This window comes from Macaca fascicularis, chromosome 14 (assembly GCF_037993035.2).
Source record: "Macaca fascicularis isolate 582-1 chromosome 14, T2T-MFA8v1.1".
Classification (NCBI taxonomy): Eukaryota; Metazoa; Chordata; class Mammalia; order Primates; family Cercopithecidae; genus Macaca; species Macaca fascicularis.
The window spans coordinates 88,162,430-88,190,247 of NC_088388.1; the positions used below are offsets into that span (position 1 = coordinate 88,162,430).

Consider the following 27,818-nt stretch of genomic DNA (forward strand, 5'->3'; position numbering starts at 1 on the left):
CTGGTTCAACATTCGCAAATCAATAAACATAATCCAGCATATAAACAGAACCAAAGACAAGAACCACATGATTATCTCAATTGATGCAGAAAAGGCTTTTGACAAAATTCAACAGCCCTTCATGCTAAAAACGCTCAATAAATTCGGTATTGATGGAACGTACCTCAAAATAATAAGAGCTATTTATGACAAACCCACAGCCAATATCATACTGAATGGGCAAAAACTGGAAAAATTCCCTTTGAAAACTGGCACAAGACAGGGATGCCCTCTCTCACCACTCCTATTCAACATAGTGCTGGAAGTTCTGGCTAGGGCAATTAGGCAAGAGAAAGAAATCAAGGGTATTCAGTTAGGAAAAGAAGAAGTCAAACTGTCCCTGTTTGCAGATGACATGATTGTATATTTAGAAAACCCCATTGTCTCAGCCCAAAATCTCCTTAAGCTGATAAGCAACTTCAGCAAAGTCTCAGGATACAAAATTAATGTGCAAAAATCACAAGCATTCTTATACATCAGTAACAGACAAACAGAGAGCCAAATCAGGAATGAACTTCCATTCACAATTGCTTCAAAGAGAATAAAATACCTAGGAATCCAACTTACAAGGGATGTAAAGGACCTCTTCAAGGAGAACTACAAACCACTGCTCAGTGAAATAAAAGAGGACACAAACAAATGGAAGAACATACCATGCTCATGGATAGGAAGAATCAATATCGTGAAAATGGCCATACTGCCCAAGGTAATTTATAGATTCAATGCCATCCCCATCAAGCTACCAATGAGTTTCTTCACAGAATTGGAAAAAACTGCTTTAAAGTTCATATGGAACCAAAAAAGAGCCCGCATCTCCAAGACAATCCTAAGTCAAAAGAACAAAGCTGGAGGCATCACGCTACCTCACTTCAAACTATACTACAAGGCTACAGTAACCAAAACAGCATGGCACTGGTACCAAAACAGAGATATAGACCAATGGAACAGAACAGAGTCCTCAGAAATCATACCACCCATCTACAGCCATCTGATCTTTGACAAACCTGAGAGAAACAAGAAATGGGGAAAGGATTCCCTATTTAATAAATGGTGCTGGGAAAATTGGCTAGCCATAAGTAGAAAGCTGAAACTGGATCCTTTCCTTACTCCTTATACGAAAATTAATTCAAGATGGATTAGAGACTTAAATGTTAGACCTAATACCATAAAAATCCTAGAGGAAAACCTAGGTAGTACCATTCAGGACATAGGCATGGGCAAAGACTTCATGTCTAAAACACCAAAAGCAACGGCAGCAAAAGCCAAAATTGACAAATGGGATCTCATTAAACTAAAGAGCTTCTGCATAGCAAAAGAAACTACCATCAGAGTGAACAGGCAACCTACAGAATGGGAGAAAATTTTTGCAATCTACTCATCTGACAAAGGGCTAATATCCAGAACCTACAAAGAACTCAAACAAATTTACAAGAAAAAAACAAACAACCCCATCAAAAAGTGGGCAAAGGATATGAACAGACATTTCTCAAAAGAAGACATTCATACAGCCAACAGACACATGAAAAAATGCTCATCATCACTGGCCATCAGAGAAATGCAAATCAAAACCACAATGAGATACCATCTCACACCAGTTAGAATGGCGATCATTAAAAAGTCAGGAAACAACTGGTGCTGGAGAGGATGTGGAGAAATAGGAACACTTTTACACTGTTGGTGGGATTGTAAACTAGTTCAACCATTATGGAAAACAGTATGGCGATTCCTCAAGGATCTAGAACTAGATGTACCATATGACCCAGCCATGCCATTACTGGGTATATACCCAAAGGATTATAAATTATGCTGCTATAAAGACACATGCACACGTATGTTTATTGCAGCACTATTCACAATAGCAAAGACTTGGAATCAACCCAAATGTCCATCAGTGACAGATTGGATTAAGAAAATGTGGCACATATACACCATGGAATACTATGCAGCCATCCAAAAGGATGAGTTTGTGTCCTTTGTAGGGACATGGATGCAGCTGGAAACCATCATTCTTAGCAAACTATCACAAGAACAGAAAACCAAACACCGCATGTTCTCACTCATAGGTGGGAACTGAACAATGAGATCACTTGGACTCAGGAAGGGGAACATCACACACAGGGGCCTATCATGGGGAGGGGGGAGGGGAGAGGGATTGCATTGGGAGTTATACCTGATGTAAATGACGAGTTGATGGGTGCAGCACACCAACATGGCATAAGTATACATATGTAACAAACCTGCACGTTATGCACATGTACCCTACAACTTAAAGTATAATAATAATAAATAAATTAAAAAAAAAAAAGAAATATCATCAGAGTGAACAGACAACCTAGAGAATGGGAGAAAATGTTTGCCATCTATCCAACTGACAAAGGGCTAATATCCAGAATCTATAAAGAACTTAAACAAATTTCCAAGAAAAAAACAACCCCATCAAAAAGTGGGCAAAGGATATGAACAGACACTTCTCAAAAGAAGACATTTAATGCAGTCAACAGACATATGAAAAAAATGTTCATCATCCCTGGTCATCAGAGAAATGCAAATCAAAACCACAACGAGATACCATCTCACACCAGTTAGAATGGCAGTCATTAAAAAGTCCGAAAACAACAGATGCTAGAGAGGATGTAGAGAAATAGGAACCCTTTCACACTGTTGGTGGGAGTGTAAATTAGTTCAACCATTTTGGAAGACAGTATGGTGATTCCTCAAGGATCTAGAACTAGAAATACCATTTGACCCAGCCATTGCATTACTGGGTATACCCAAAGGATTATAAATCACGCTACTATAAAGACACATGCACACATATGTTTATTGTGGAACTATTTACAATAGCATATACTTGGAACCAACCCAAATGCCCATCAATGATAGACTGGATAAAGAAAATGTGGCACATATACACCATGGAATACTATGCAGCCATAGAAAATGATGAGTTCATGTGCTTTGCCGGAACAAGGATGAAGCTGGAGACCATCATTCTAAGCAAAAGATCACAAGGACAGAAAACCAATCACCACATATTCTCACTCATAAGTGGGAGCTGAACAATGAGAACACATGGACACAGGGAGGGGAACATCACACACCGGGCCCTGTTTGGGTGTGGGGGCCTGGGGGAGGGATAGCATTAGAAGAAATACCTAATGTAAATGATGAGTTGATGGGTGCAGCAAACCAACATGGCACATGTATACCTATGTAACAAACCTGCTCATTGTGCACATGTACCCAGGTATAATAAAAATAAAATAAAAATTATTGCTTTGGCAAAAATAAATGGCTACATCCCATTGGCTTTAAAAATTTGAGTCTAAGCAATCCATTAAAATAATCTATTTTAACTTAATTTTTTTTATAGATTTAGGGGTACAATTGTGATTGTGTTGCGCAGATATATTGCCCAGTGGTGAAGTCTTGGCTTTGAGTGCACCTGTCAATCAAATAGTGTTCATACTGTTACTAAGAAATGTTTAGAAATGTCATAAGAATCCTACCATTTTTGGAGAGAGATCATTAATACTAAAGACACAAGACCCTCCATAAGTCATTTAACTTCATACAGCTCATGTTTTTTATTTATAAAGATAGTATTTCTGTTCTATCTTTGTTTATGTAAGTATCAACTAAGATAATGTTTGTTAAATATAGAAAACCTCTGTTACTATATTATTATAATAAAGAAAATAATTTTTAGGATGTATATAACATACTAGGATTTTGGTATCTTTCATCAATAATGTTAATTGAAACCATATTTCTTTTTCTTTTTCATCATGTAGTAAATTCAGATTTTGTGCAGTGAATGACTTCACTTACCAATACAAGGTGTGAAAGCTTATGAATCTGGAATTGTGACTTTAGTGTATAAATAAACAGAAGAAAATGCACTAAGAAAAAGCATCAGATTTATAGGTGATATACTTAAAAGATGTCAGTTAAGCAGAGTAAGGAATATTACTGTATGTACACTAAAAGCAACTGTGGCTCAAATTGTTCCTTCTGAGTTTCTATCTGCCATTCATTTCATGGAATTTTGTTGAATTAGCCTATTTCACTTTCTATTAAGTGGGGCTCACTTTATGGTATTGAAAACCCAAGGCTGAGGTTGACTGATTGCCTGAGCTCTGGAGTTTGAGACCAGCCTGGGCAACATGGTGAAATCCCATCTCTACTAAAAATACAAAAAAAAATTACCCAGGCATGGTGGTGCACTCCTGTAGTCTCAGCTATTTGGGAGGTCCAGACAGAGACTTCCATCTCCCCCACCCCCCAAAAAAAAAAGAAAAAGAAAAGAAAACCCAAATAATATGCCTTTAAAGAAACAGAAGTTGATTTTGCTGTTATGAAATGACATGAAGTTAGATCTTCAAGATCTAGTAGTGCAATTCCGTCATCCTTAACTCATAGCTTCCATCTCTTAATCTTCATCCTAATGTTTTCACCCTAATTGAAAAGGTGAAAGTGGGCAGAATAGTGCATTACTATTTTTCTTTAAAGGAATTATTTAGAAGTGTTTCTTATCATGATCAAACAGACATGGTAACATTTAGCTTAAACTGGAAGATGTTATCTCGAACCAGTGGCCATGTGTCCAACAACATTTAGATTATTTATTAGGAAAAAAAAATAGTATTTGTGAAAAAAGTAGTAGTCTTTGCCACAATCTTTTACCCGTGTTTTGTAAAATATTTGAAATAAAAATCAAACACTCTTACCATAATGTTCTGTCACAGTGTTGTTTTAAATTTCATGTAAAACATTAGTTCTATAGTAAAAATAAGTGTTTCTACTACAGTAGAAATATAGTAGAAATGAAGTGTTAAAGTATCTCTTTAACTCTAGACCTTTTAAGTTATTAAAATTGTGAGCATTTATTACTATATCACTTAGGAAGTGGAACGTATTAGAGTAAGCAATGCTATGCAGTGTAACAAATGCATGCCAAAATCTTAATGGTCTAATCCAATAAAAATGAATTTCTTGCTCATACAAAGTCCAATTTGCATGTTTCTGGTTGGTGAGTGACTTTTCCTATGGCTATGTTAGTGAGTCTACTGTCCCCCAATTATCTGACGTATCTTCTCCATCTTCCGGGGAGACAGAGTATGAGGATGTATGAAGAATTGTGAGAAATATATAGGCCAAGCCTTGAAGTGGCCCACCTACCTTCTGCCCACATGTCATTGACCACTACTTATTCACAGGGCCACATATAAATGTGATGTTGGTTGTGCATCCAGGAGTTAAGGGAAATTGGTTTTTTGAACACCGTGAACGGATATGTCTTGGGTCTTTCTGAGTCTCTTCATTGTTTTATTTTTTCCTCTAGGATCCAGTAATTCCTGAACTTTAGTTCTGGCCTGGGCTGGGATGCCTCATTTTCATTGAGGCCTCAATTCTTAACTGTGAAAGAACAGATAATTTTCTCTTTCTTACCATTGCTTACTTGCCCTACCCTTTCTGAAATAGTTTCCAATGTTATTCCATTTTCTACCACACGGAAAAAGGTCATGCTATTCTGTTTTCCATAATCATTATATATTCTTCTTTCCTCATGGTATTTCCCAAAAATTTATTCCATGTTTTACGGGTGAATAATTATTTCTATTAACTACTTTTTTAGAGTGAAGAATCACCTATCTCTTTTATCCTAACATCTACTGTTATCTCCTCCATACTGAACAATGCCAAAACTATTTTTCATGTAGGTTGTTCAGGGTTTTGTCTCTATTCACTTAATCATTCCATCAGGAGACTATTGAGAGAAAAGTCTATAACATAAAAACGTAAGGGTCAAATTCAAAGCCATCATCAATCTTACTCAAAGACATAAACCTTAGAACATTATGGGAATCTTCAAAAGTTAACTTAATTGATTTTAAAATTATGCCGGCAACTAAAGCTACATGTTTTAGAAAGAGAAATATATGCCTCATATTTATTGATTAAAAATCATTTACAGAGTATCTACTATATACAGATACTTTGCAATATACTAGGAATAAATAATGACAGATTCTGCCCTCTTGAAACTTAATATAATTAAGAACTAGATTGTGAAAAACTAATTATAATCCAAAGAAAATAAATGATTAAAAGAGGCAAATATAAGTGTCATTAAATGAAGGAACCTAACCAAATATTTCTTGTCAGAGAAGTTTTTATTGTTGATCTGATATCACCAAGAATGAGCTGGAACAGTTTCAGTAAAGTACAAAGAAGAAAAGGAGGAAAATTGAAAAATGCTTTCCTATATCTTTACAAAATAAGCTTACAAATTACCAGATAGCCTCTGTAATTAATAACAACTGTTAACATCACTACAATCCTACTTTTCTAAACACCTTTCACATCCATTATCTTAATTATTCCTCTTAAAAGTCTTATGCCATATTTATTATTAAGCACTATTTATAAATGAGGAAACTGAGATTCTGAGAATTTATCTAACTTGACAATGTTACAGAGCTAACAGGTAGAAAACTTGGATCATTAGCAAGGGAGATCATATCCTCAAGTGTTCCAAATAGAAAAGCCAAGTTTTAGATGCAGTTAGAGAGAAGTGGTTAAGAGTTGGACTACCTGGGTTTAAATTCCAGCACTATCACTTACTAGTTAAATGACTTTTGTAACAATAACCTGCCGTTGCTTGAGGTTCCTCACTTACAAAGTGATGATAATCACAATACCTACCTCATATGTTGTGAATATTACATAAGTCAGTATTTGTAAATTTCTTAGAACCATCCTTTTACTGCAATAGTAAAAGTTCCTTAAAATTACTGTCTTGCATGCTGATGCACACACTGTAATTTTCAAGCCCTATATAGAAACCAAATTCTAAATAATAGACTAGTACTTGAGACTCAAACTGGACAAAAATTGTTTCAGGAAAATATTAATCCTAAATTAAACTTACATCCAAAGTGTAAAGAGCAGCAAAGAGCAGCAGAATGATATAATGATTTTTTTTTTTTTTTTTTTTTTTTTTTTGAGACAATCTCACTCTATTGCCCAGGCTGGAGTGTGGTGCTGTGATCTCGGCTCACTGCAACCTCCGTCTCCCAGGTTCAAACGATTCTCTTGCCTCAGCCTCCTGAGTAGCTGGGACTACAGGCATGTACCACCACCCCCGGCTAATTTTTATGTTTTTAGTAGAGAAACCACGTTGGCCAGGCTGGTTTTGAACTCCTAACGTCAAGTGATCCACCCGTCTCGGCCTCCCAAAGTGCTGAGAGTACAGGCGTGAACCACCATGCCCAGCCTGACAGAATGCTTTTAAAAGCAACCTTTAGGATGAAATTATATCCTTCTACAAATTCTTACAATCTAGTAAAAAAATTAAATTTGATAAGAACGAAAATTAGGCAAAAGTATGTGGGCATTTGGTCTTATACAATATCTTGGTGACACTGCCAAAAATTCTTGCCTTCTTTGATACTTGAAATAGGAGTCTGGTTGATCCAGTCGACCATGTGCCCTGGAGTCCTGTGATAGGAAGCTGATGAAATTTTCATCCAGAGAGTAAGAACCACCATGATAGGCCCTTTTCTAACCCAAGAGAGTACATTATGAAAAAGCTGGGTTTCAGCTTTTTATTCCAATGGATATGACAAGAATTAAGGGAAATAAAGAGACTATCATAACTGGAACAGAACATCTATTGTCTATTTTAAATTTTATTGCAACTAATGGCTTTATATTAACTGAAAGAATGTAACAGAATAATTAAGAGCAAAGCTTGGAAGTTTGGCAGATAATTGGCTGAAATTCTGACCCTGCTACTTATCTGCTTGTATTAGGTCATTCTCACATTGCTTTAAAGAAATACTTCAGACTGAGTAATTTTTTTTTAAAAGGGTCATATTTACTCACAGTTCTGTAGGCTGTACAGGAAGCATAGTGCTAACATCTGCCTGGCTTCTACGGAGGCTGAAACTTCTAATTACGGTAGCAGGCAAAGAGAGCACGCCTCTTATATGGCCCGAGCAGGAGCCAGCGTGAAGCGTAGCAGGTGTCACACACTTTTAAATCATCAGATCTTGCGAGAACTCATTCACTATTGTGAGAACAGCATCAAAGGGATGGTACTACACTATTCATGAGAAATTTGCCCCATGATCAAATCACCTCCCACCAGGCCCCACCTCCAAAAGTGGTGATTACATTTCAACATGACATTTGGGCGAGGACACATATCCAAACTATATCATTACTGAATAACCTTAGATAAACCACGTATCCTCTTTGGGCCTTAGTTTCAACACCTGAAAGTTGGTTGAATAGTATCTTCTTTACAGAGTTACTATGAAGATAGCTGGGCGTGGCAGGTGCCTGTAATCCCAGCTACTCAGAAGACTGAGGCAGGAAAATCGCTTGAACTTGGGAGGCAGAGGTTGCAGTGAGCGGAGATCGTGCCACTGCACTCCAGCGCCTGGGCAACGAGAGCGAAACTCCGTCTCAAAAAAACAAAACACAAAAACGAAACAAAACAAAACAAAAAAAAGAGTTACTATGAAGATGAAGTTCCATAAAAACTTAAGGAAACACATTCTAGCACCTACCACATAGGAATAGAAGGTGTAGTAATAGCAGTAATCTTTGTTGTAGAGAGGTAATTAAGTAGTAGAGAAAACACAAACCCCGAGATTAACAAGTAGAGAAACCTACTTAAAATAATAAACACCTTAATAACACAAGCTTTATTGAATTTATAGAGATGACTTATGATTCATTGTGATTAATCATTGTCTTCGTGCAAACAACGAAAAGAATGAAAGCAGCTGTTTTTGAACCTTATTGTGCATTAGAATCACTTGGAGAACTGGTTAACACATGTGATGGGTCCCCACTTGACTTTCTGTTCAGTGATTCAATGTTAGGGCTAGAGGATTTGTATTTGTAACAAGTTTACATGGGATGCTGCTGACTCTGGGACCACATTTTTGAAAACCACAAAATATGTGGAGTGTTTGTGCCCTGGGCTATGCTATAATAATTACATAGTATGAAACACTCATGCACCACTGCATTTGCTTCGTTACTCTATTCCTCATAATCAAAGAAATCTCCTGAGTCAAAAGTATTTTCTAATAAACAAAAATGCTAATTAATTACATTTATGGCTGTAGAGCTAGCACTTTGAGCAAACTGGAAGTTGGTTGAACGTTAATGCTTCTCGTGTATCTAGGGACTTGCTTAGATCCAAAAATGTTTTTTGATCTGCAATTGTGTATTTCTTCTGTAAGTAGTTTAAATTACAAGCCTTTTCAAAGTATTCAGCCATCAAATACAGCCTCCTAAAACCATTGTGCGTAACCTTTTGTAGCTGTGTACTTAATTCCTCAATCAAGTTGCACATTAGGAGAGTAAATTGGAGGAATATAAGTCAGTGGGTCTAAAGTCACTTTTAAAAAAATCTTCAGATGCACTAATATACATTTTCTATCTTCTTTTTATTTCCTTTTCTCCAGTTCTATCTCTGAAACACTATGAAATGTTAAAATAGGTTAAAATGCACTTAAATGAAATTCACTAAATTAAATGTGCTCTGTTCTTCTGAAGATTTAACTACACACGTTTTCACATTTCAAACTCTTAACAGGTGTGATTAAAGTGCAACATCTGTAACTCATCTTCTTAAACAGAAAAATACGGAATTATATGAGGTGATATATGTGCCAATGCCTAGCCAGTGACTGTTAAAAAGTCGTTGCTCAATTTCTTAATTTTCAAAGGAACATGGAAGAGTTACCAGTAAGAAAATATGTGAAGGCATAAGTTTATAGTGTAAGATTTTAAAGGTAGAAACATTTTTGGTGTCAGAATATAGAAGGTGAAAATTTCACACCAAGGAAATCACATATCCAGAGGTAAAATTTTTGAAGCATGAGCTCAGGTTTAGAGAATGGAGATCAATTTAGCTTAATTTAGTGCAGTGCAACCCTGGTCACATGTTAGAACGACCCAGAATGGTTTTCAAACTCCAAGTGCCTGAGTCCCATTCTAAACCAGTTATATCTGAATCTCCAGGTATGAGAGATAAGCATCAATATTAAAAAGAAACAAACATAAACTTTTCAGAGTGGTATTAGGGAAGAAAAGAGCAAAAAGAGATCAACTAGTTGAAATTTTCTATTGTTGGGGGCCAGGCACAGTGGCTCACACCTGTAATCCCAGCACTTTGGGAGGCCAGGGAGGGTGGATCACCTGAGGTCAGTAGTTTGAGGCTAGTGTGGCCAACATGGGGAATCCCCATCTCTACTAAAAATACAAAAATTAGCTGGGCATGTGGCTTGCGCCTGTAATCCCAGCTACTCTGGAGTCTGAGGCAGGAGAATCTCTTGAATCCGGGAGGTAGAGGTTTCAGTAAGCTGAGATCACACCACTGCACTCCAGCCTAGGCAACAGAACGAGACTCCATCTCAAAAAAAAAAAAAAAAAAAAATTCTATTGTTGCCATTGATCTGAAACTGGGTTTATTAATTTCGTATAGGAATGTAACTTGCAAATGTTAAGGCATAACATAATTTGGGGGAACTCTTACTGCCCTTCACAAAGAACATTGAGCTATTTTGGCATCTGTGACTAACAATGTCCCTACTGGCTCATTAAAATTTCTTTCCATGAAGAATTCCTGGACCAGGTTGAGATAATAACACATTTTGCACCTTGCTGTAATTTGGTAGCTAAAACCGACAAGTCCACAAATTCATTGCAGGGGTATAGTGCAAAGAAATTTCCAAGGGTAAGTCAGTACAGACACTACCCAGCAGTATATGCAAACAGGAGCACAGGTATTGGAATCAATGGTTCAGATCATTGATTCCCCAATTACTAGCTTTAATTATTTGTTACTTAACTTCTATAAACCGTAGTTTTCACATTTGTAAAATTGAGGTAGTGATAATATTCATATCACAAGTAGCCCTGAGATTCAAATGAGATTATTTACATGAAAGATATTTGAAAAGCTGGATATATATGGGCACCATTTTGGGGTACCTAGATTTTCCTCTTTGACTTATTCTTCCAAAATTGAGTCAAATCTCAGACAGAGAAGCCACTGAAGTTGGAGTAATTATTTCTATTTTTTTTCAAGGTGACTTTACCAACCAAGAAAATGAACTCTTTGAAAAGATAAAATAGAAAAGAGTTTTTCATATTTTTAGATTATTTGTCATTCATAACATTTTCTCTGTTTTGTCACTTGACAGGTGCCAGAGTAGAGCTCTCTAAAATTACCTTGTAGGTTTTATGGAAATTCTCTCTCCTATTCCCAATCTCTGTGGGATACATAAGTGAAAGATTGAGAAGTATTTTATATTTGTTTATCTTTTAAATATGAAGATGTTCAAGTCTCTGATTTCAATTATCAAAAATCAAAATAAACAATTTGATCTCTAATTCTGAGGTGTTTCTAGTCTATTTGAAGAGACAATATATACATAGTTTGTTTAAAATTGTTAATATAATAAAACGGTTTACAACTGTTTATATTAATCTGGTATGTATTAAAAGAATCTTGGTTCAACCTGGGGCTTTATGTTATTTCTAAGCACATATCACAATATATTCTGACAAACTCTGTGTACTTTTTCTTTAGCTGGTTTTTTTTTTTTTCTTAATAATATTAGAGGCTTTTCTCGATGTGACATCTGTCAGGTCAGTATAGTAGTGAATAATGAAATACTAGCCTGGCTGAAAACGCTCTTAAAATGTCAGTCCGTTCTAGTTCCTAAGACACCTAAGAGCACCTGACACAGGATGTGGAGAGTCAGCAGCCAGGTTTCTACAGAACAATTAAGTTCAGGAAGGAGGGAGATGCGTGATGCTAGAGTGGTACCTAATGGTGTGGAGTTGCAGCAAAAGATACAGTTTTGCATTGGGAGTGCACCATATTCTTGGTTAGCAGCACCCATTTATCACATGCAACATGATTAGAGAAATAATCGTTACTACTCAGGGAGTATTCACTTTGCACCAGATCTATACTAGTTGCTTTTATACCTGCTATCAAAATTAATCCTTGCTACCAACTGATAAGTGGACATTATTTACTTCCTCTCTTACCACTGAAGCCCCAAAAATATAAATAACTTGACAAGGATTATACTTCCAGTATGTAACATAGAATTTAAGCCAAGTTCTACTCAGTTCTAAAAATCTTTTTTACAGCAGTATCTTCAAAGTGGTATAGATACACTACTGCAGGTTCACAAAGACTTTCTAAGGGGTAGCTCATCCTTCCAAGTATACTTTCCCAAATGAATCTTATTGAGAAGACTCCTGAAGATTCTCCTTCACCCACTCTCCTTTCAAAATCTCCCTTCTCCGATGTTTCAGAAGAGCCTATCTTCCACCTATTCTGAATTCATTTGCAATACAATCTGCTCCCAGAATGGGAAAAACTTCCAGAGTGTTTGACAAGTGGGAAATCCAAAATATTTGTGCTAGTATTGACAACATGTATAACTTTAATTACTAGGCAACAAACTTCTTAAGAGTTGAGTAGTTTATAAATAAATTCATCATTTGTGAAATTGCTTTTTATCAAATAAGTTTTGCTTGAGTTGTCAGTTGATGGATCAAATTGTAAAAACTAATTTTTTGCTGGATTGTATCATTATTAGCTTATTTAGCTCAAATGAGTTCCAAAAAGTAAGTAAAATTTGTATAAAAAATTTCTTTACCCTTATCTACTTATTTATAAGAACAAAGTTTCCTGGCAGTTATTTATTTTTTAAAATTTAGAATATAATTGATATACCTATTTTTGTTACAGAGAATTTTGGTAGGCTGCTTATTATTTTCCCTTTTTAAAATTTATAAATCAAAGTTGTATATATTTATGGTGCATTGCATGATGATTTGATGTATGTATACATTGGGAAATGGCTAAATCAAGCTACTTAAAATATCTGTTGCCTCATATACTTATTTGGGTAGTAAGAACATTTAAAATCTACTCTCTTAGCAATTTTTAAGTATACCATGCATTGTTATTAACTATAATCACTATGTTGTGTGATAAATCTCCTGAACTTATTCCTCCTATCTAACAAAAATTTTGTATCCTTAGACTAACATCTCATTAATCATCACTAATATGTTTTAAATAATTTAAGCATAACATATATAGCATTTAGATATAATTGTGTAGTCAAATAGTATACAAATACAAGTTCAAGTATAAAAAGGTAACTCCAGAAAGTTACAGACTATCAAAGAACAGTTTAAGTTGTTTTTGATGTGGATGATGGTATCAAACAATCATGGTGGATACATTTTTTGAAAGTAATAATATATGTTCATTTTAAATTGACACTGTTTGCAATATCCTTGTATTATATCCTCTGAAACTATTTATGATTATGATTAAAACAATTTGATAGTACAGTAGGAAAATTATAGTTAACAACAATTTATTGTATATTTTTAAATAGTTAGAAGAGAAGCTTCGTAAGATTCCCGACACAAAGAAAAGATAAATGATTGAGGTGATCGATATTCCGATTACTCTGATATGATCATTATACTTTGTACATTATAGGCATCAAAATATCACATGTACCCCAAAGATATGTACAATTGTTAAATACCAATGAAAAATAAAAAAATTAAAAAATTATTTTAAATTATTTTAAATTAAAACAATCAGTTTGGGACCTACTTTAAAAAGTGTGAGAGTGTAAAATTTTTCATTTGGTGCTACTCAAAGATAAAATCTTGAAAACAACTTCTATGCAGAACATTGTCCTCAGTGACATGATTTATTGCTACATAGCAAAGGAAGTAAACCATTGTATTTAGGAGCATAAGTTCTACACTAAAACAGGTATCTGCTCTAACCTTAACCTCCAATTTGTTATTTTACCTTAGACAAGTTCTTTGCCCCCTCTAAGCCCTTTTTCCCGTTTCTATAATAATGGAGGTACTTAATTGGTCAGATCTTTCTAAATGTCACATAAAATTATGTCAAGATCTAGAAAAATCTCTACACAGATTGTCATGTATATATATTCACAGAAGTTGTCATAGACAAAACTGTATAAAGGAGAGGGACATGCATGTTCTTAGGCTACTCTTTCAGAGGGATCACGGATTGATATGGTCTCCCAGAATGAATAAAATAAGTTCAAAAGGAGGGAAAAGGAGGGAAAAACACCACTACCTGAAGGGGCAGAAACACTATGAGCCATATTAGTGGGAGAGCACAAGGCATGTGATGCAAAAATTAAGAACTGCACATTTAATAAGGAAGATATTGCTAATAAAATAGTTCTACTTGTATGAAATAAAGCTAGAACCTCCCTGCCTAAATCCTAATTTTTTTCACTGTTTCTGCTATAACACTGGTTTACATTACAATCTTATTCACAATTTCTGCTTGCTTGATATTTCTAAATTCTGAATGACCTTTGTCATGTTCCCCCAACTTGCTTCCTGTTTACAATTCAATTTTGTTATTCAAACTTCTTTTTCTGGTCCTAACTCTCAGTTTTGCCTGAGTGGGCACAAAAAGTCACCTTCCTCTTCCTCTTGTTAATGGGCATATGAGAGAGAACACAAAATTCCAAGAGCTCATATCTTAGTGTCTAATTGATATGGATTAAAATCCCAACTCTACCTGGGTAGTTTGGTAAACTCAGAACTTCTCTGAACCTCAGTTTTCTTTGAATAGGGATAATAATTTCTCACCAACAGAGTTACTGTAAAGATTGAAGAACATACATCACAATAAACATTTAGCATACTCAACATTTAGAAAATAATAGCTCTTCTTTAAAATTTTCCCATTATTACTGATGCTGATGTAATAAACGGAAATATTTATTGGAGTTCTGATTATTTTTGAAATGAATGTTTTGTAAAATCAAACACATTATGAACTGATATGAAAGATGTTCCTGTGAAAGAGGAATTGAAATGTGAAAAGTCACAAATTTTACGCTTTCTCTGGAACCAGAAACCAAACTTAAAGTATTCTCCAGAACTGGAAAGCAAGGGGATACATAACAGTCTGAAAAGATCTGCTGTGAGTGTTGTTACAGACTGAAGTGAAAGTGACTGCTGGTTATTATAAAATGTTCCTATGACTTGTCCATATTGAAACAGAAATTATAGGCAGAAGGAACAGGAGGGAACACAAATTGGCTCAGCCTCTTTTATCTGGTTAAGCAGTCTATTTTACCCAAATTGAGGCCATTTAATTCCACAAATATTTATTGAATACACATTGGGTATCCAGAATGTAAAGAGTCTCAATGCGGAATGAATTTTATTTTTGATTTTATATTTTGAATTGGGCTTTAAGTTATAGTTATAAATCAAATGGGATAATCACTTGGGTTTTCAGTCATTAAAGTAAATTTTTTTTTCATTTTTTTTTACTGAACAGGATTTGCTAGTCCACTTACTGGGATAGCAGATGCCTCTCAAAGCAGCATGCACAATGCCTTGCACATCTATATGAATGGAACAATGTCCCAGGTCCAGGGATCTGCCAACGATCCCATCTTCCTTCTTCACCATGCATTTGTTGACAGGTTGGTTAATATTTCTTTATAAAGTGTGTGCTCATTGGATTTAAATAGAGGGTGCCTATCAAGTGTGATTTAAGTTACTAACTAAAAGCTAAGAAGTTATGGTAGTCTATTGTCTATGTTCAGGTTGTCCCCAAAACAGACCTTAGGCTAAGAATTTGCATGCAAATGTATAATAAAGAAAGTGCTTATAAGGATACATTAATAGGAAGGTGGATTAGGCAAGATAGAAAAGAAAGAAAAGCAAAATAAGGGTACAATGTCAATTGAAATCCCAGACTCCACTAGATCTTGGTAGAATGTAAAGTATACCCTAGTTTGTCCTACCAGAAGAAAAAGAGATGAGTCTTTGGACTTCCACACTAAATAGCCATTGGCTACAGGTTGCCCTGAGGTAGGGGATGTAAAACTCTTAGGAGCTTGATTCCAGATATGGCCCCAGTACCCAAGGGCAGCCTTCTAAAGGCTTCAGGAGAAAGTGGTTAAGAGCAAAAAATGAGAAAGCAGGGGGATGGACACACAGAACTGATATAGGAATTTAAGGCCATGTGGGCCTGGCACTAACCTACTACATCTGTCATCAATATATCTTTCCTTCTGGAAATTGTATTATTTCTTCTCTTTTTGAACCTAACACACTCACATATAAGGAAGTACAAACTGATCTCTTCCACCAGCCTGAACAGTACATTTTTAATTCTCCAGACAGAGTGCACTATGGCCCAACTGTCCTATTTAATGTGATTTAATTCTCTTGGAGCTTTTATTCCCCTTATTAACCCTCTTCCATTACATGTGTAATATCTTAGACATATTAAGTTTTAGACTTAATTGTAGGTGATGATAGCAGAAAAGAAACTGTTCAGAGGAAGGTCAGCTGTCTACTCTTGAAATTTTTCAAGAAGAAAGGAGAAAATAAAGCATCAAATCATGACTGGCAAATGCTGTGGAGTGTTCTTTGTCCCCTCTATGGTAATTTTCTCACCATAGTTAATGCATAAAGGGCACAGATCAATACCTGCCATTAAGATAATACTATCATCCTCTTGGGTAAAAATAAGAGGACTTTTTTTCATGTTTTAAAGATAAGGAAACTGAAACTGAGAATTAAGGATTTTACTTAATTTATCAACATCTTCTCTTCACTCATGTCCACAGGAACATGGACATAATATCAAATAAGAAAATGACCATTATCCAGGAAAATCATTAGGCAGATTTTTATTGGCTTCATGGCAATTCTCATATAATGAGAATTAAGTAACAGTCTATGTTAAGTTTTATTCAGAAATTAGTGTATAAGAACATGTATGAACACCAAAATGTTGGTGCCAATACCAACATCACAACCATCTATACTCACAAATAAGAGAGAAAAGCATAGTGCTGGAATAAAATGTTACCAGAAAAGATAAATTGAACGCTTTTTAAAGAGTCATTTTTATATCACTTTTTGGTGTAAATTTTTGCCATTTTTAATCTCTAGAACTACCCAGTGAACTCTAAAGATAAAGTATGACTACTCTGGCCACCTCCATTCAATATAGTATTAAAAGTTCTACCCAATTAGCAATTAGGCAAAAAAAAAAAAGAAAGAAAATGTATCAAAATATGAAAGGAAGAGGATGTTGTTTCTGTTTACTGATGATCTGACCTTATATACAGAAAAGCCTGAGAATTCACTGGAAAACTGTTAAAACTGATAAATTAAGTAAACTTGCAAGATACAAATGCAACATACAAAAATTGGTAGTGTTTCTGTACATTAACAATGAACTATCTGAAAAAGAAGCTAAGAAAACAACCCCATGTACAATAGCATCAAAAAATAAAATACTTAGGAGTAAATTTATCCAAGAAAATGAAAGACGTGTACACTGAAAACTATAAAATATTGATATAAGTAACTGTATACCACAAAAATACATAAAAAGATATCCTCTATTCATTGATTAGAAAAATTAATGTTGTTAAAATTACTATACTACCCAAAGAAATTTACATATTCAATGTAATCCTATCAAAACACCAAGACATTCTTTACAAAAATAGAAAAACAGTCTTCAAATTCATATGGAACTACAAAAGGGCCTGAATAGCCAAAACAATTTTGAGCAAAAAGAACAAAGCATTGCATTCCTTGATTTCAAAATATACCACAAAACTATAGTAATTATAATGGCATGGTAATGGCATAAAAGCAAATTTACTGTTCATTGAAACAGAATTGAGAGCCCATAAGTCAATCCAATAATTTTGACAAAGATGCCAAAAACAATGGGGAATGACAGTCTCTGCAATTAGTCATTTGGGGACAATTGGATATCCACATTCAGCAGAATGAAATTGGACACATATCTAACACTATATCCAAAACCAATTCAAAATGAATTAAAGACTTAAATATAGGGATTAGAAATTGTGAACTGTAAGAAGAAAGCATATGGTAAAAGCTCCAAGACTTTGGTCTGGGCAATGATTTTTTTGGATATGAGCCCCAAAACATAGACAGCAAACACAAAAATAGACAAATGGGATTACATCAAACTAAAAATCTCCACGCAGCCAAGAAAATAATTAACATGATAGACAGACAACCTACAGAATAGTAGAATATATTTGCAAGCCATACCTCTGGTAAAGGGTTAGTATTCAAACTATATAAAAAACTCAATTCAATAGTTAGAAAACAGAAAAACTAATTTAAAAAATTGGGCACAGGATGTGAATAGACATTTCTCAAAAAGAAGATATGCAAATGTCCAACAGGTACATGAAAAGATGCTCAACATCACTAATCACCAGGAAACACAAATCAAAACCACAATGAGATAATATTAATATTACCTCACACCTTTTAGAACAGTTATTAATAAAAAGATAAAGACAAGAAGTGTTAGAGACTATGTTTAAAAAAAAAAGGGGGACTTTGGGAGGCCAAGGCAGGCAGATCATGAGGTCAGGAGTTTGAGACCAGCCTGGCCAACATGGTAATATCCCGTCTCTACTAAAAATACAAAAAGTAGCCATGCGTGGTGGCAGATACATGTAATCTCAGCTACTCGGGAGGCTGAGGCACAAGAATTGCTTGAACCTGGGAGGTGGAGGTTGCAGTGAGCCAAAATCATGCCATTGCACTCCAGCCTGAATGACCGGGTGAGACTCCATTTCAAAAAAAAAAAAAGAAAAAAGAAAAGGAAGGAATTGTACACTGTTCATGGGAATGTAAATTAATATAGTCATTTGGGAAAACAGAGCAGTTTCTTAAAAAATTAAAAATAAAACTATCATATTATTTAGCAGTTCCACTCCTGGGCATATACCCAAAGGGAAATATATCTGAACTTCCAAGTTCATTGTAACATTATTCATATAAGGCAAGATACAAAACCAACCCAAATATTGATAACGATGGATGGATTAAGAAAATGTGGTATATATACACAATGGAACACTATTCAGCCATAAAAAAGGAAAACCCTCTCATTTGCAACAACATGGATGAACCTGGAGTTCAGTATGTGAAATAAAATGAGTCAGGCACACAAAGACAGAAACTGCATGATCTCACTTATTTGTGGAGTCAAAAGAAAATTTAAACTCCTAGAATTAGAGAGTAGAGGATGGTTACCAAGGGCTGGTGCTGGTGTGGATTGGAGGCAAGTTGGTCAAATGATACAAAATTTCAGTTACGTGTAAGAAGTAGGCCAGGCGAAGGGCCTCATGCCTATACTTCTAGCACTTTGGGAGGCTGGAATGGGTGGATTGCCTGAGCTCAGGAGTTCGAGACCACCCTAGGCAACACAGTGAAACCCCATCTCTACTAAAAATACAAAAATTTAGCCAGGGATGGTGGTGTGAGCTTGTGATCCTAGCTACTCAGGAGGCTGAGGTAGCAGAATCGCTTGAACCTGGGAGACCAAGATTGTAGTGAGCTGAGATTGTGCCCCTGCACTCCAGCCTGGGCAACAGAGAGAGATTCCATCTCAAAAAAAAAAAAAAAAAAAAAAAAAGGAAGAAAGGAAAAAAAAACCCAGAGTAAATTAAGAGATCTGTTGTACAGCGTGATGACTAAATGTTTTAATGTTTTAATGGTACTTTTTTGCTATTCAGAAGTTATTCCTTTTCATATGGTTTCTTTTTAATTCAGTTGTTTGTTCATGGCTTTAAGGTCATGAACATTTGTTTCTTATACAGTAGTATTGTCTCTAAAAAGAGTGAATTGCTCTAAATCTCTAAGTTCCTTTCTGGACTTTACAACTGGATAATCTCTTTTTGAACAAATGACAGTAATACATTAGTACAGTTGCAGGTCTTTACTGGGATTTTTAGTTACAGCTTAATCATGCTTTTAGTTATGATCAATAGGTAAGTTACAAATAGAGAAGTTCAATTTATAGTTAAAATTATTTTTCTCCTCTATTCAGGTTAAGGTTTGACAAGGAACTCTAAGCTGTTCTCAGGTTTGTAAAAACAAACAAACAAACAAACAAAACACTCTCTGGCGTGGAGACGGGGTTAAAAAGTTTGAGGAGGCTGAAGACTCCGAAAGAAAGAATAGGTTGAAGAGTTGTTTATTCTGTTTCTATACAAATATAAGATTTGGGAAAAACTAAACACAAGGGCATCTGGGTTGTTAAATCACTCTAACACTACAACAGTCATCAAGCAAAGCTGATGGTGTCTGTCAATGCTCTTCAGCTTAGATGATAGCGAGAAGGTGTAGAAAGTATGAAGAACTATTTAAGAACATACTAAGTTCCAGGTCCTGTGACAGGAATTTTTCATATGTTACTTCTATAGATGTGACCTGCCTCAGGATGAAATGTCTGCCTCCTACACTTAAATTACCCTCGTATGTACTCTTGACCACCCTGTGCATCCTCATCACGCTGTACTCTGCTTACTTGCCTGTTTCCTTAACAGTGTTCCCCATTAGTTCTGCATGGATCACATATAGTTTGTTCATAGTTTGATTGCTAGGACCTAGCAAAATGTCAAGAAATCTGATATGTGTCCAATAAATATTTAAGCCCTTTAAATACTGTATTCAATCATTCATTCACATTTATTAATTCAATGAATCTGTTCACTCATTAATTCAACTAGAAAATATTCATTGAGCTCCTGACACTATACTAGGCAATAAGGTTATAGCAGTGAACAAAAACCTCAAAAGCTTAAGTTATTATTAATATTATTTCATTTAATTTTCACTACAATTAACTAAAATTGTATCACTACAATTATATAAAGTATTGCAGTTCATTTGTATAGATGTTAATTTAATTTAATATATTAATATTGTATTTTATATATGTTATATTACTATTATATATTTTAGTAGATTATGTGTTATATTACTATAATATATATTATAGTATATATTATATATAATATATATTATAGTATATATTATATATAATATATATTTCATATTAATATAATAGTGAAATTGTCTCATTACAATTATGTAAGGTATTGCAGTCCATGTTTATAGATGAGAAAACTGAAGATAAAGAGAAAAAAAATTCAGTTTTCTTTAAATGAATTCTTTAAATGAACCAGCTTTTGAACACAGATTTTTTGAGGAATTTAAATCACATTACAATGTGTCCTGCCATAGATGATATTATAAATATTCTGGCATAGTGAAGAACATGGAAAGACCCAGGTATAGATATATTTCTGAAGAAGATAAAGATATGTTATTATTTCAGAGAAATATGAGTGTCCGGGATAAAATTTCAGAAGGGACTTCTTTGGCTCTTTATTGACTTTGTTTTTTGGGTTTTTTTTGGTTTGTTTGTTTGTTTTGTTTTTTGAGACGGAGTCTTTCTCTGTTGCTCAGACTGGAGTGCAGTGGTCTAATCTCAGCTCACTGCAACCTCCACATCCTGGGTTCAAGTGATTCTCCTTCACCTTCCCAAGCAGCTGGGATTACAAGCACCCACCACCACGCCCAGCTAATTTGGATATTTTTTTCAGTAGAGGCAGGGTTTCACCATGTTGGCCAAGCTAGTCTCAAACTCCTCACCCACCTTGGCCTTCCAAAGTGCTGGGATTATAGGCCTGAGCCACCATGCCCGGCCTCTTTACTGACTTTGTAGCATATAGACCTACTGGTGTGGAAGGACTTTGGTGAAGGTGGTCATTTGGACCTTGGAGATTAACTGGAGGGTTCTGTTCTGACAACTAGCATTTCAGAAATTTTTTCCATATAGAACAATGTGTCAGGAGTGGTTAATGCAGTGTGGGCCAATGAAAGAAAACTTTTTTACATTTAGAATCTGTTAATTAGTATCCCTGGGAGTTCAGATAAATCATGTAGCTTTTTTGAGACTTTTCTCCATTGCTAAAATGGGAGTCTCTAAAGAGGTCCTGACCAACTCAGAAGTTACAGAAATCAAAGAAGATATGAATCTAAATGTTCTCTATAAACAGTAGGGAGCATAGTGTGGTAATGAATTAAAGAGTCAGAGAGACCTCGACTCAGATGAGTCAGTTAAGCACTCAATCACAGAGCCTCTGCTCTATATAATGGATATCACATGATACCATCTTTGTCAGGGTGTTGGGAGTATTTTAAATAATACTTAGCTGATACTGAATAATAAGATGTTACAATAATTATCATTCTCCAAAAATTTGAACACCTATTCTTCAAAAATTATGTTATTCTCAAAAGTTTATAGGTTTTACATGATTCCAGAGTGGGCATGGCAAAGGAATACAGTGCTTTATTGGGGCTTAGAGGTCCCAATAAATTGATCTAAATGTTACAGGGTAGTGTTAGTATTAATGTTTTAGAAGATTCCGTTTTATTGTTTTATCTAGTCATTCTACATTAATTCAATAAATACTTATTTAGCGTGTGTGGGCCACTCACTAGACACTTCAGCTTCTGCATCCTTCCTAAACAGGCTTGTTAATGTACATAAACTGGGAGTTCCACCTATACTTATAAGTCAAGAGGTAGTTCAAGCATCACCTTGTCAGTGCAGCTTTCTCCACTTCCCCAAGGCCCTTACTCCAGTCTTTTGGGTCTCCAAGAATTTGGGAGTTGACCTTTTATGCCAAGCTTAAGACATTGTATTAGAATTGTATTATTATGAATTATAATTGTCCAGTTTACTTAGCAAGATCTTGAATTATAATTTCATCTCTCATTTTATCTATCACATCTTTGTATCTGTAGTTTTCTGTGCTCAGGGTAATTCCCAGCACACAATATTTAGTTTAATTAATAAAGTATAACAATGTCCAACTGCAGTGTGTTAACTAGCAAACAGGCTAAGAAACGAAGTTGAAATATATTCTCTGCTGTCGTTTCTCAAAGTAGACTATAAATACATTTAGTGAACTCTTGCATACAATGGAAAATTCAGTAACCATTAAAATGATGTGTATTTATAATTGTTGGTTTTAAAATATTTATTATTTATTATTAAATAAGGAAGAAAGGTTATAGAATAAGATATTTAATAATATTCCATTTCAAAAGCACATGCATGTGTATTCAAATGCAAATATATCTATTAATAGAGGTGAGAAGGGTATAAAGATGTTGGTAATGGACCTCTGGTTGGTAGAATTATGCATAAACTTTATTTCCTCTGTGTTTTACAAATTTTAAAACTTGTTTGCAATGGATATGTACACTTTTGCAATAATACCAAAAATAGAGCCTATTTCCAAAACTGTACAGATAAATAAGCAATAAACATACAAAAGGGTAGAGAGGGATGTGTTATCATTTGCCTATACTCTTAAAGTTGCTTAAAATTGTGTTTGTTTCCTTTTATCTATTTTTATTAAAGAAATTACTGGTGACTCATATTTTCCAGAATTATCTCTCTCATAGATTGATTGAATAAAGAGTTCTACTAGGCAGTTGAGCTCCAGGTTCTGCATTTCTCCTGACATACCTGTATTACTCTTTGTCCAGCTCCAGCTTCTGAAATGCCCTCTCAGCTTAGCATGGCCTGCTTATGGCAAGAACCATGCATTCAATGGCTCCTCCTTATTTCTGCAGGTCTTCAAATTCTCCTTTTGGTAATTCTCTGCATGTAATTAACTCTTGCAAATCCACGTCTCACTTTTGTGTGAACTATTTTGTCTTATGCTATACATTGTCCATGTTTTAGCAGTTGATTGGAAGCTTTTATGTGCATAGCTTCCTCAGGAAGAAAGTAAAGGGTTGATGCTAGATGGTGCACCTTCAATAAATGTCAGAACAGCAAAAAAGGGGCTTTAGAAATATTTCCTTCTTTGCATATTCCCATTCAATAATGGTTTATACAGGAAAAAAAAAAAAACAAGTACACCTTTGCACATACGCATTCCTTCATCTGTTAATTCAACTAACATTAAGTACTCTCTAAATACTATTATTCTCCACCTAGTTTCCCCCAGGGCAGATATGTCAACAACTAAGTAACATAAAGCAAAATATAATTCTGCAATAATAGTGGCTCAACAGGACAGGATATTTGGAAGTGAGAAAAAGAGCACCAAAGAATAGGAACCACAGGAGTAGTCCTCTTTAACCCCTGAATCTGCAGCACCTACCACTATGTCTAGCATAAGACAGTCAATTAATAGCTGTTTGACTGTTGTTCAGAATACAATTTTATGACTGGTGGTTCTATGAAGAATGAGTAGATTTTTTACTTGTGACATTTGCGTGTAAAAACAGTCAATACAGAGAGAACAAAACAAAAAGGTATAGAAATATGTGGCTGAAAGAAACTTAAGAAAACAGTCAATAGTTACAACATTACAAAAAAACTAAAAACAAAACTAAGGTTTATTGTGTGCTTACTACACACCAAATTCTAAATGCATCACATGAATTGACTCATTCAATCAATACTTACAGAAGAATAGACTGAAATTCAGAGAGGTTAAGTAACCCGTACTAAATACTGCTTCATAAAGGGTTTAGATGGAGGCTTAATAGAAGGAAAGTGTGTATTGGATATAGACAAAGAAAGTGTACTCTTCCTCCAACAAGGGAGCAGGAACTGTCAGGATAAGTGATTATTCTGAACACTAGTCAAGCAGTGCAGTTACTGCTGCAGGAGCCATTCCAAGCAAAACAAGTTGATAAAAAATTTAGCATGATCAGATGGGGCAGGCAGGCAGGGAAATGAGGATTAAGACGAATCCGAAGAGGAATAGGCTGGGTGCAGTGGCTCACACCTGTAATCCCAGCACTTTGGGAGGCCAAGGTGGGCAGATCACGAGGTCAGGATATCAAGACCATCCTCTTTAACACGGTAAATCCTCTACTAAAAATGTAAAAAATTAGCCGGGCATGGTGGCTGGTGGCGGGCGCTTGTAGTCCCAGCTACTTGGGAGGCTGAGGCAGGAGAATGACGTGAAACCTGGAGGCACAGCTTGCAGTGAGCAGAGATCGGGTCACTGCACTCTAGCCTGGGTGACAGAGCGAGACTCCATCTCAAAAAAAAAAAAAAAAAAAAAAAAAAAAAAAAAAAAAAAAAGAATCTGAAGAGGAACAAACACTGGGCCAAAATAGGAGGGTGGGGAGATTTGCCATTTAGCATGCTCAGAAACTTGGGCCAGCAGTTTTAACTGATTCTTAAATACTCTGATGTGTCTGGGGCTCATAGGAGTCAACCTGACTAGACAGGCACTGGCTTAGGAACTGAGACTGAGGTATGAAGGGCAGGACATGATATCCACCACTAGGAGCTCACAGTCTAGATACTAAATTCTAACTGCAAAGAGGAATCCTATAGTGGAAGGATCATGAGACCTGGAGTCAGAAGTTCTGTGATTATGTCCTGGGTCTGCTTCATGCTTCTTTTGTGTCATCTTAGGAAAGTTGCTGATCTCCAAGCCTCGTTTTCCTCACTTAGAAAAGGGCAGTAATAACACTACTTTCCTCATAAGAACCTGAGTTTATACTTTATAAACTATAACATGCATTAACAAAGACTAGCTCCTGTAAAGAGGGTAGAGTATAAGGGGCTTAAAAAATATTCAATGCTTTTGTTCTTTACTCACTATACTCTAAATGCTCTCCAGTATTGGCAACACCTCAGTGATTCTCCTATAGCGTGTCTCTTAAATGTGTAGGAATCTAGGTTAGGTGCAAACCTAAAACAATACATTCCAGGGATGGCTAGACTGCCTCCCTCCTCAGCTACAGATTAATTACATCTTCTGGAGTGACACGTTGGCTGTATTTTCCAGTGAGGCTTCCCTTCTACTCTACTCCCCAAGCCTCCCCTGGGCCATCCTGCTAAGAAGACTGTCCTAACCCACATGCCCTCAGACCAGATGCCTTGCCAACTTGGCAGCCCAGAAAGAGCCCAACCAGAAGGGTGGCAGCAAGGAAGGTCCCCGGGGCTTCAGGAATGAACAGCAGATTGCTTCCCTGCTGGTGATTGCAAGGCTGAAGCTTGCTCAGAAAGGCAGAAATCTCAGGGTTATGGGGGTAGGTAAGCTTGGAAACCAGAAAAATGTCTTAAAGTCTATTCTAGCAATCAGATGGGATGGCAGAGGGGGACCTGTCTGTTTCTGGGTTTCTTTTCACACTGTTGGATTGTGACCAGCTTTAAAAACCGCTCCCTGATTTGTTCTCTAAAGCAGAATTAATGCCCTAGAACAAAGAGCAGTTATACCATTATAGATATACTTGTCTGTATTCTGACAGCTGTTTTTCTTTTTGATGTTATTGTTAGATTTAGCTCTTAAACCACTCTGCGTTTGTTAGATTGACTCATGGTTTGTCTATCTCTCCCACTAAATCATGGGTTCGTTGCAGACAGGATCTATGTATCCATCATTTTTGGCACCTAGCGTAGAATCCAGCACATAAGAGACATTCATTACGTACTTATTAGATGAGGTGTTGTGTAATTGATAACTTTGAGGCAGGCAGGCATCGACTAGGTTATCAATAACATTTTGTTGTGGAGTAAAATATTAATCTAAGAAAGTTGAATTGCTTTCTATCCAAGTGATGAAGACATCAGGTACTATTACTAACAACCTAAAGAATGTTCCTACAACAATGTAGCTGCTCTTTGTAGGATGAATATATTTTAGTACTAGGAAAGTTAAATTGCTTAAATTAAAATATTGATAACTTAAAAAGCGTAAATGAAGGGGGATAAAGAAACATGGCTTGTCATCATTATTGCTGAAATCTGAAAGAGAATTTCAAGATCATAATTCAAATTGCTTATTTTACAAATAACAAAATTGGGACCCAGAGAAGATGATGTGCCCAAAGGCACACAGTTTTCTGCAAAGCAGAGGGAACAGTGTGTCAACCTCTTGTCCTGCAGATTAGGAGATCCTGGGGGCAGTGCAGTGTGGAATATACTTAACATAGCAGGAGGATATTTAGGCAGACAGAAGCAGCATGACTGTAGGATAGATTTTTATCATAATTATTTAGAAAGCCAAAGGTCAGACCCACTGAAATAGCACAAAATATCAGATTCAAGGGATGAACAGGGCTCTAAAGTAAATCAAAAGGCCAGAAATCAGAAGACTAAGAGGCAGTAAATCATGTGATTAAGATCATAGATTTTAGCATCAGACCTGCCTCATTTTGAATCCCAAAGCTGCTACATCTAGCTACATAATCTCTGACAAGCTGCTTATTCTTCTCTAGGCCTTCTTTTTCTCAGCCATAAAATGGTGCTAATATTGTAGCCATTTAAAGTTACAGCTTTGATTTTAGTATGATATTGTAAAAATACATGTAACAATGTCCTTAGCACGCAATTACTAGATAGACAAGGAACTTGCCATTAAAATATTTGCATTGCAGTGAGGAGAAACATTAGCAAACCAGAAAAGAAATAAATAAGCACAAAATTCAGTTAACCACTATGATGAGATATAATATCTAATATTTTATAAAGAATTACTTGGGAGAAGGTTCCAGTTGAGATAGGCTACTTGTAGCCAGCTTCTCTGAGGAAATGACCTATAACTTGACACTGAGGCCATGGGAAAGAGATAGCCATAGAAAACCCTCTGGGACAAGTTTTGTTTAGGAAGCAGAAGGCACACATTCAAAGGCCCCATGGCAAAAAAAGAGCTTGTCTTGTTTCAAGGTTGGAAAGCAGACTAGCAAAGCTAAATATAGTAAACAAGAGGAACTTGGTATAATATGATATTGAAGACATCCACAGAGATCAACAGAGCCCTAAGTACAGTACAGAGGAAAGACTT

The 27,818-nt window shown here is 35.6% G+C and overlaps 1 protein-coding gene across 1 annotated transcript in view; it reads left to right on the forward strand.

The window, feature by feature from the left end:
* Positions 1 to 27,818, forward strand: part of TYR (tyrosinase) — a 119,888-nt gene that overhangs the window by 40,981 nt on the left and 51,089 nt on the right. The window contains exon 3 of the mRNA XM_005579315.4: positions 15,455 to 15,602. Within this exon, the coding sequence (XP_005579372.1) occupies positions 15,455 to 15,602 (148 nt within the window). The remainder of the gene's footprint in view (positions 1 to 15,454; positions 15,603 to 27,818) is intronic.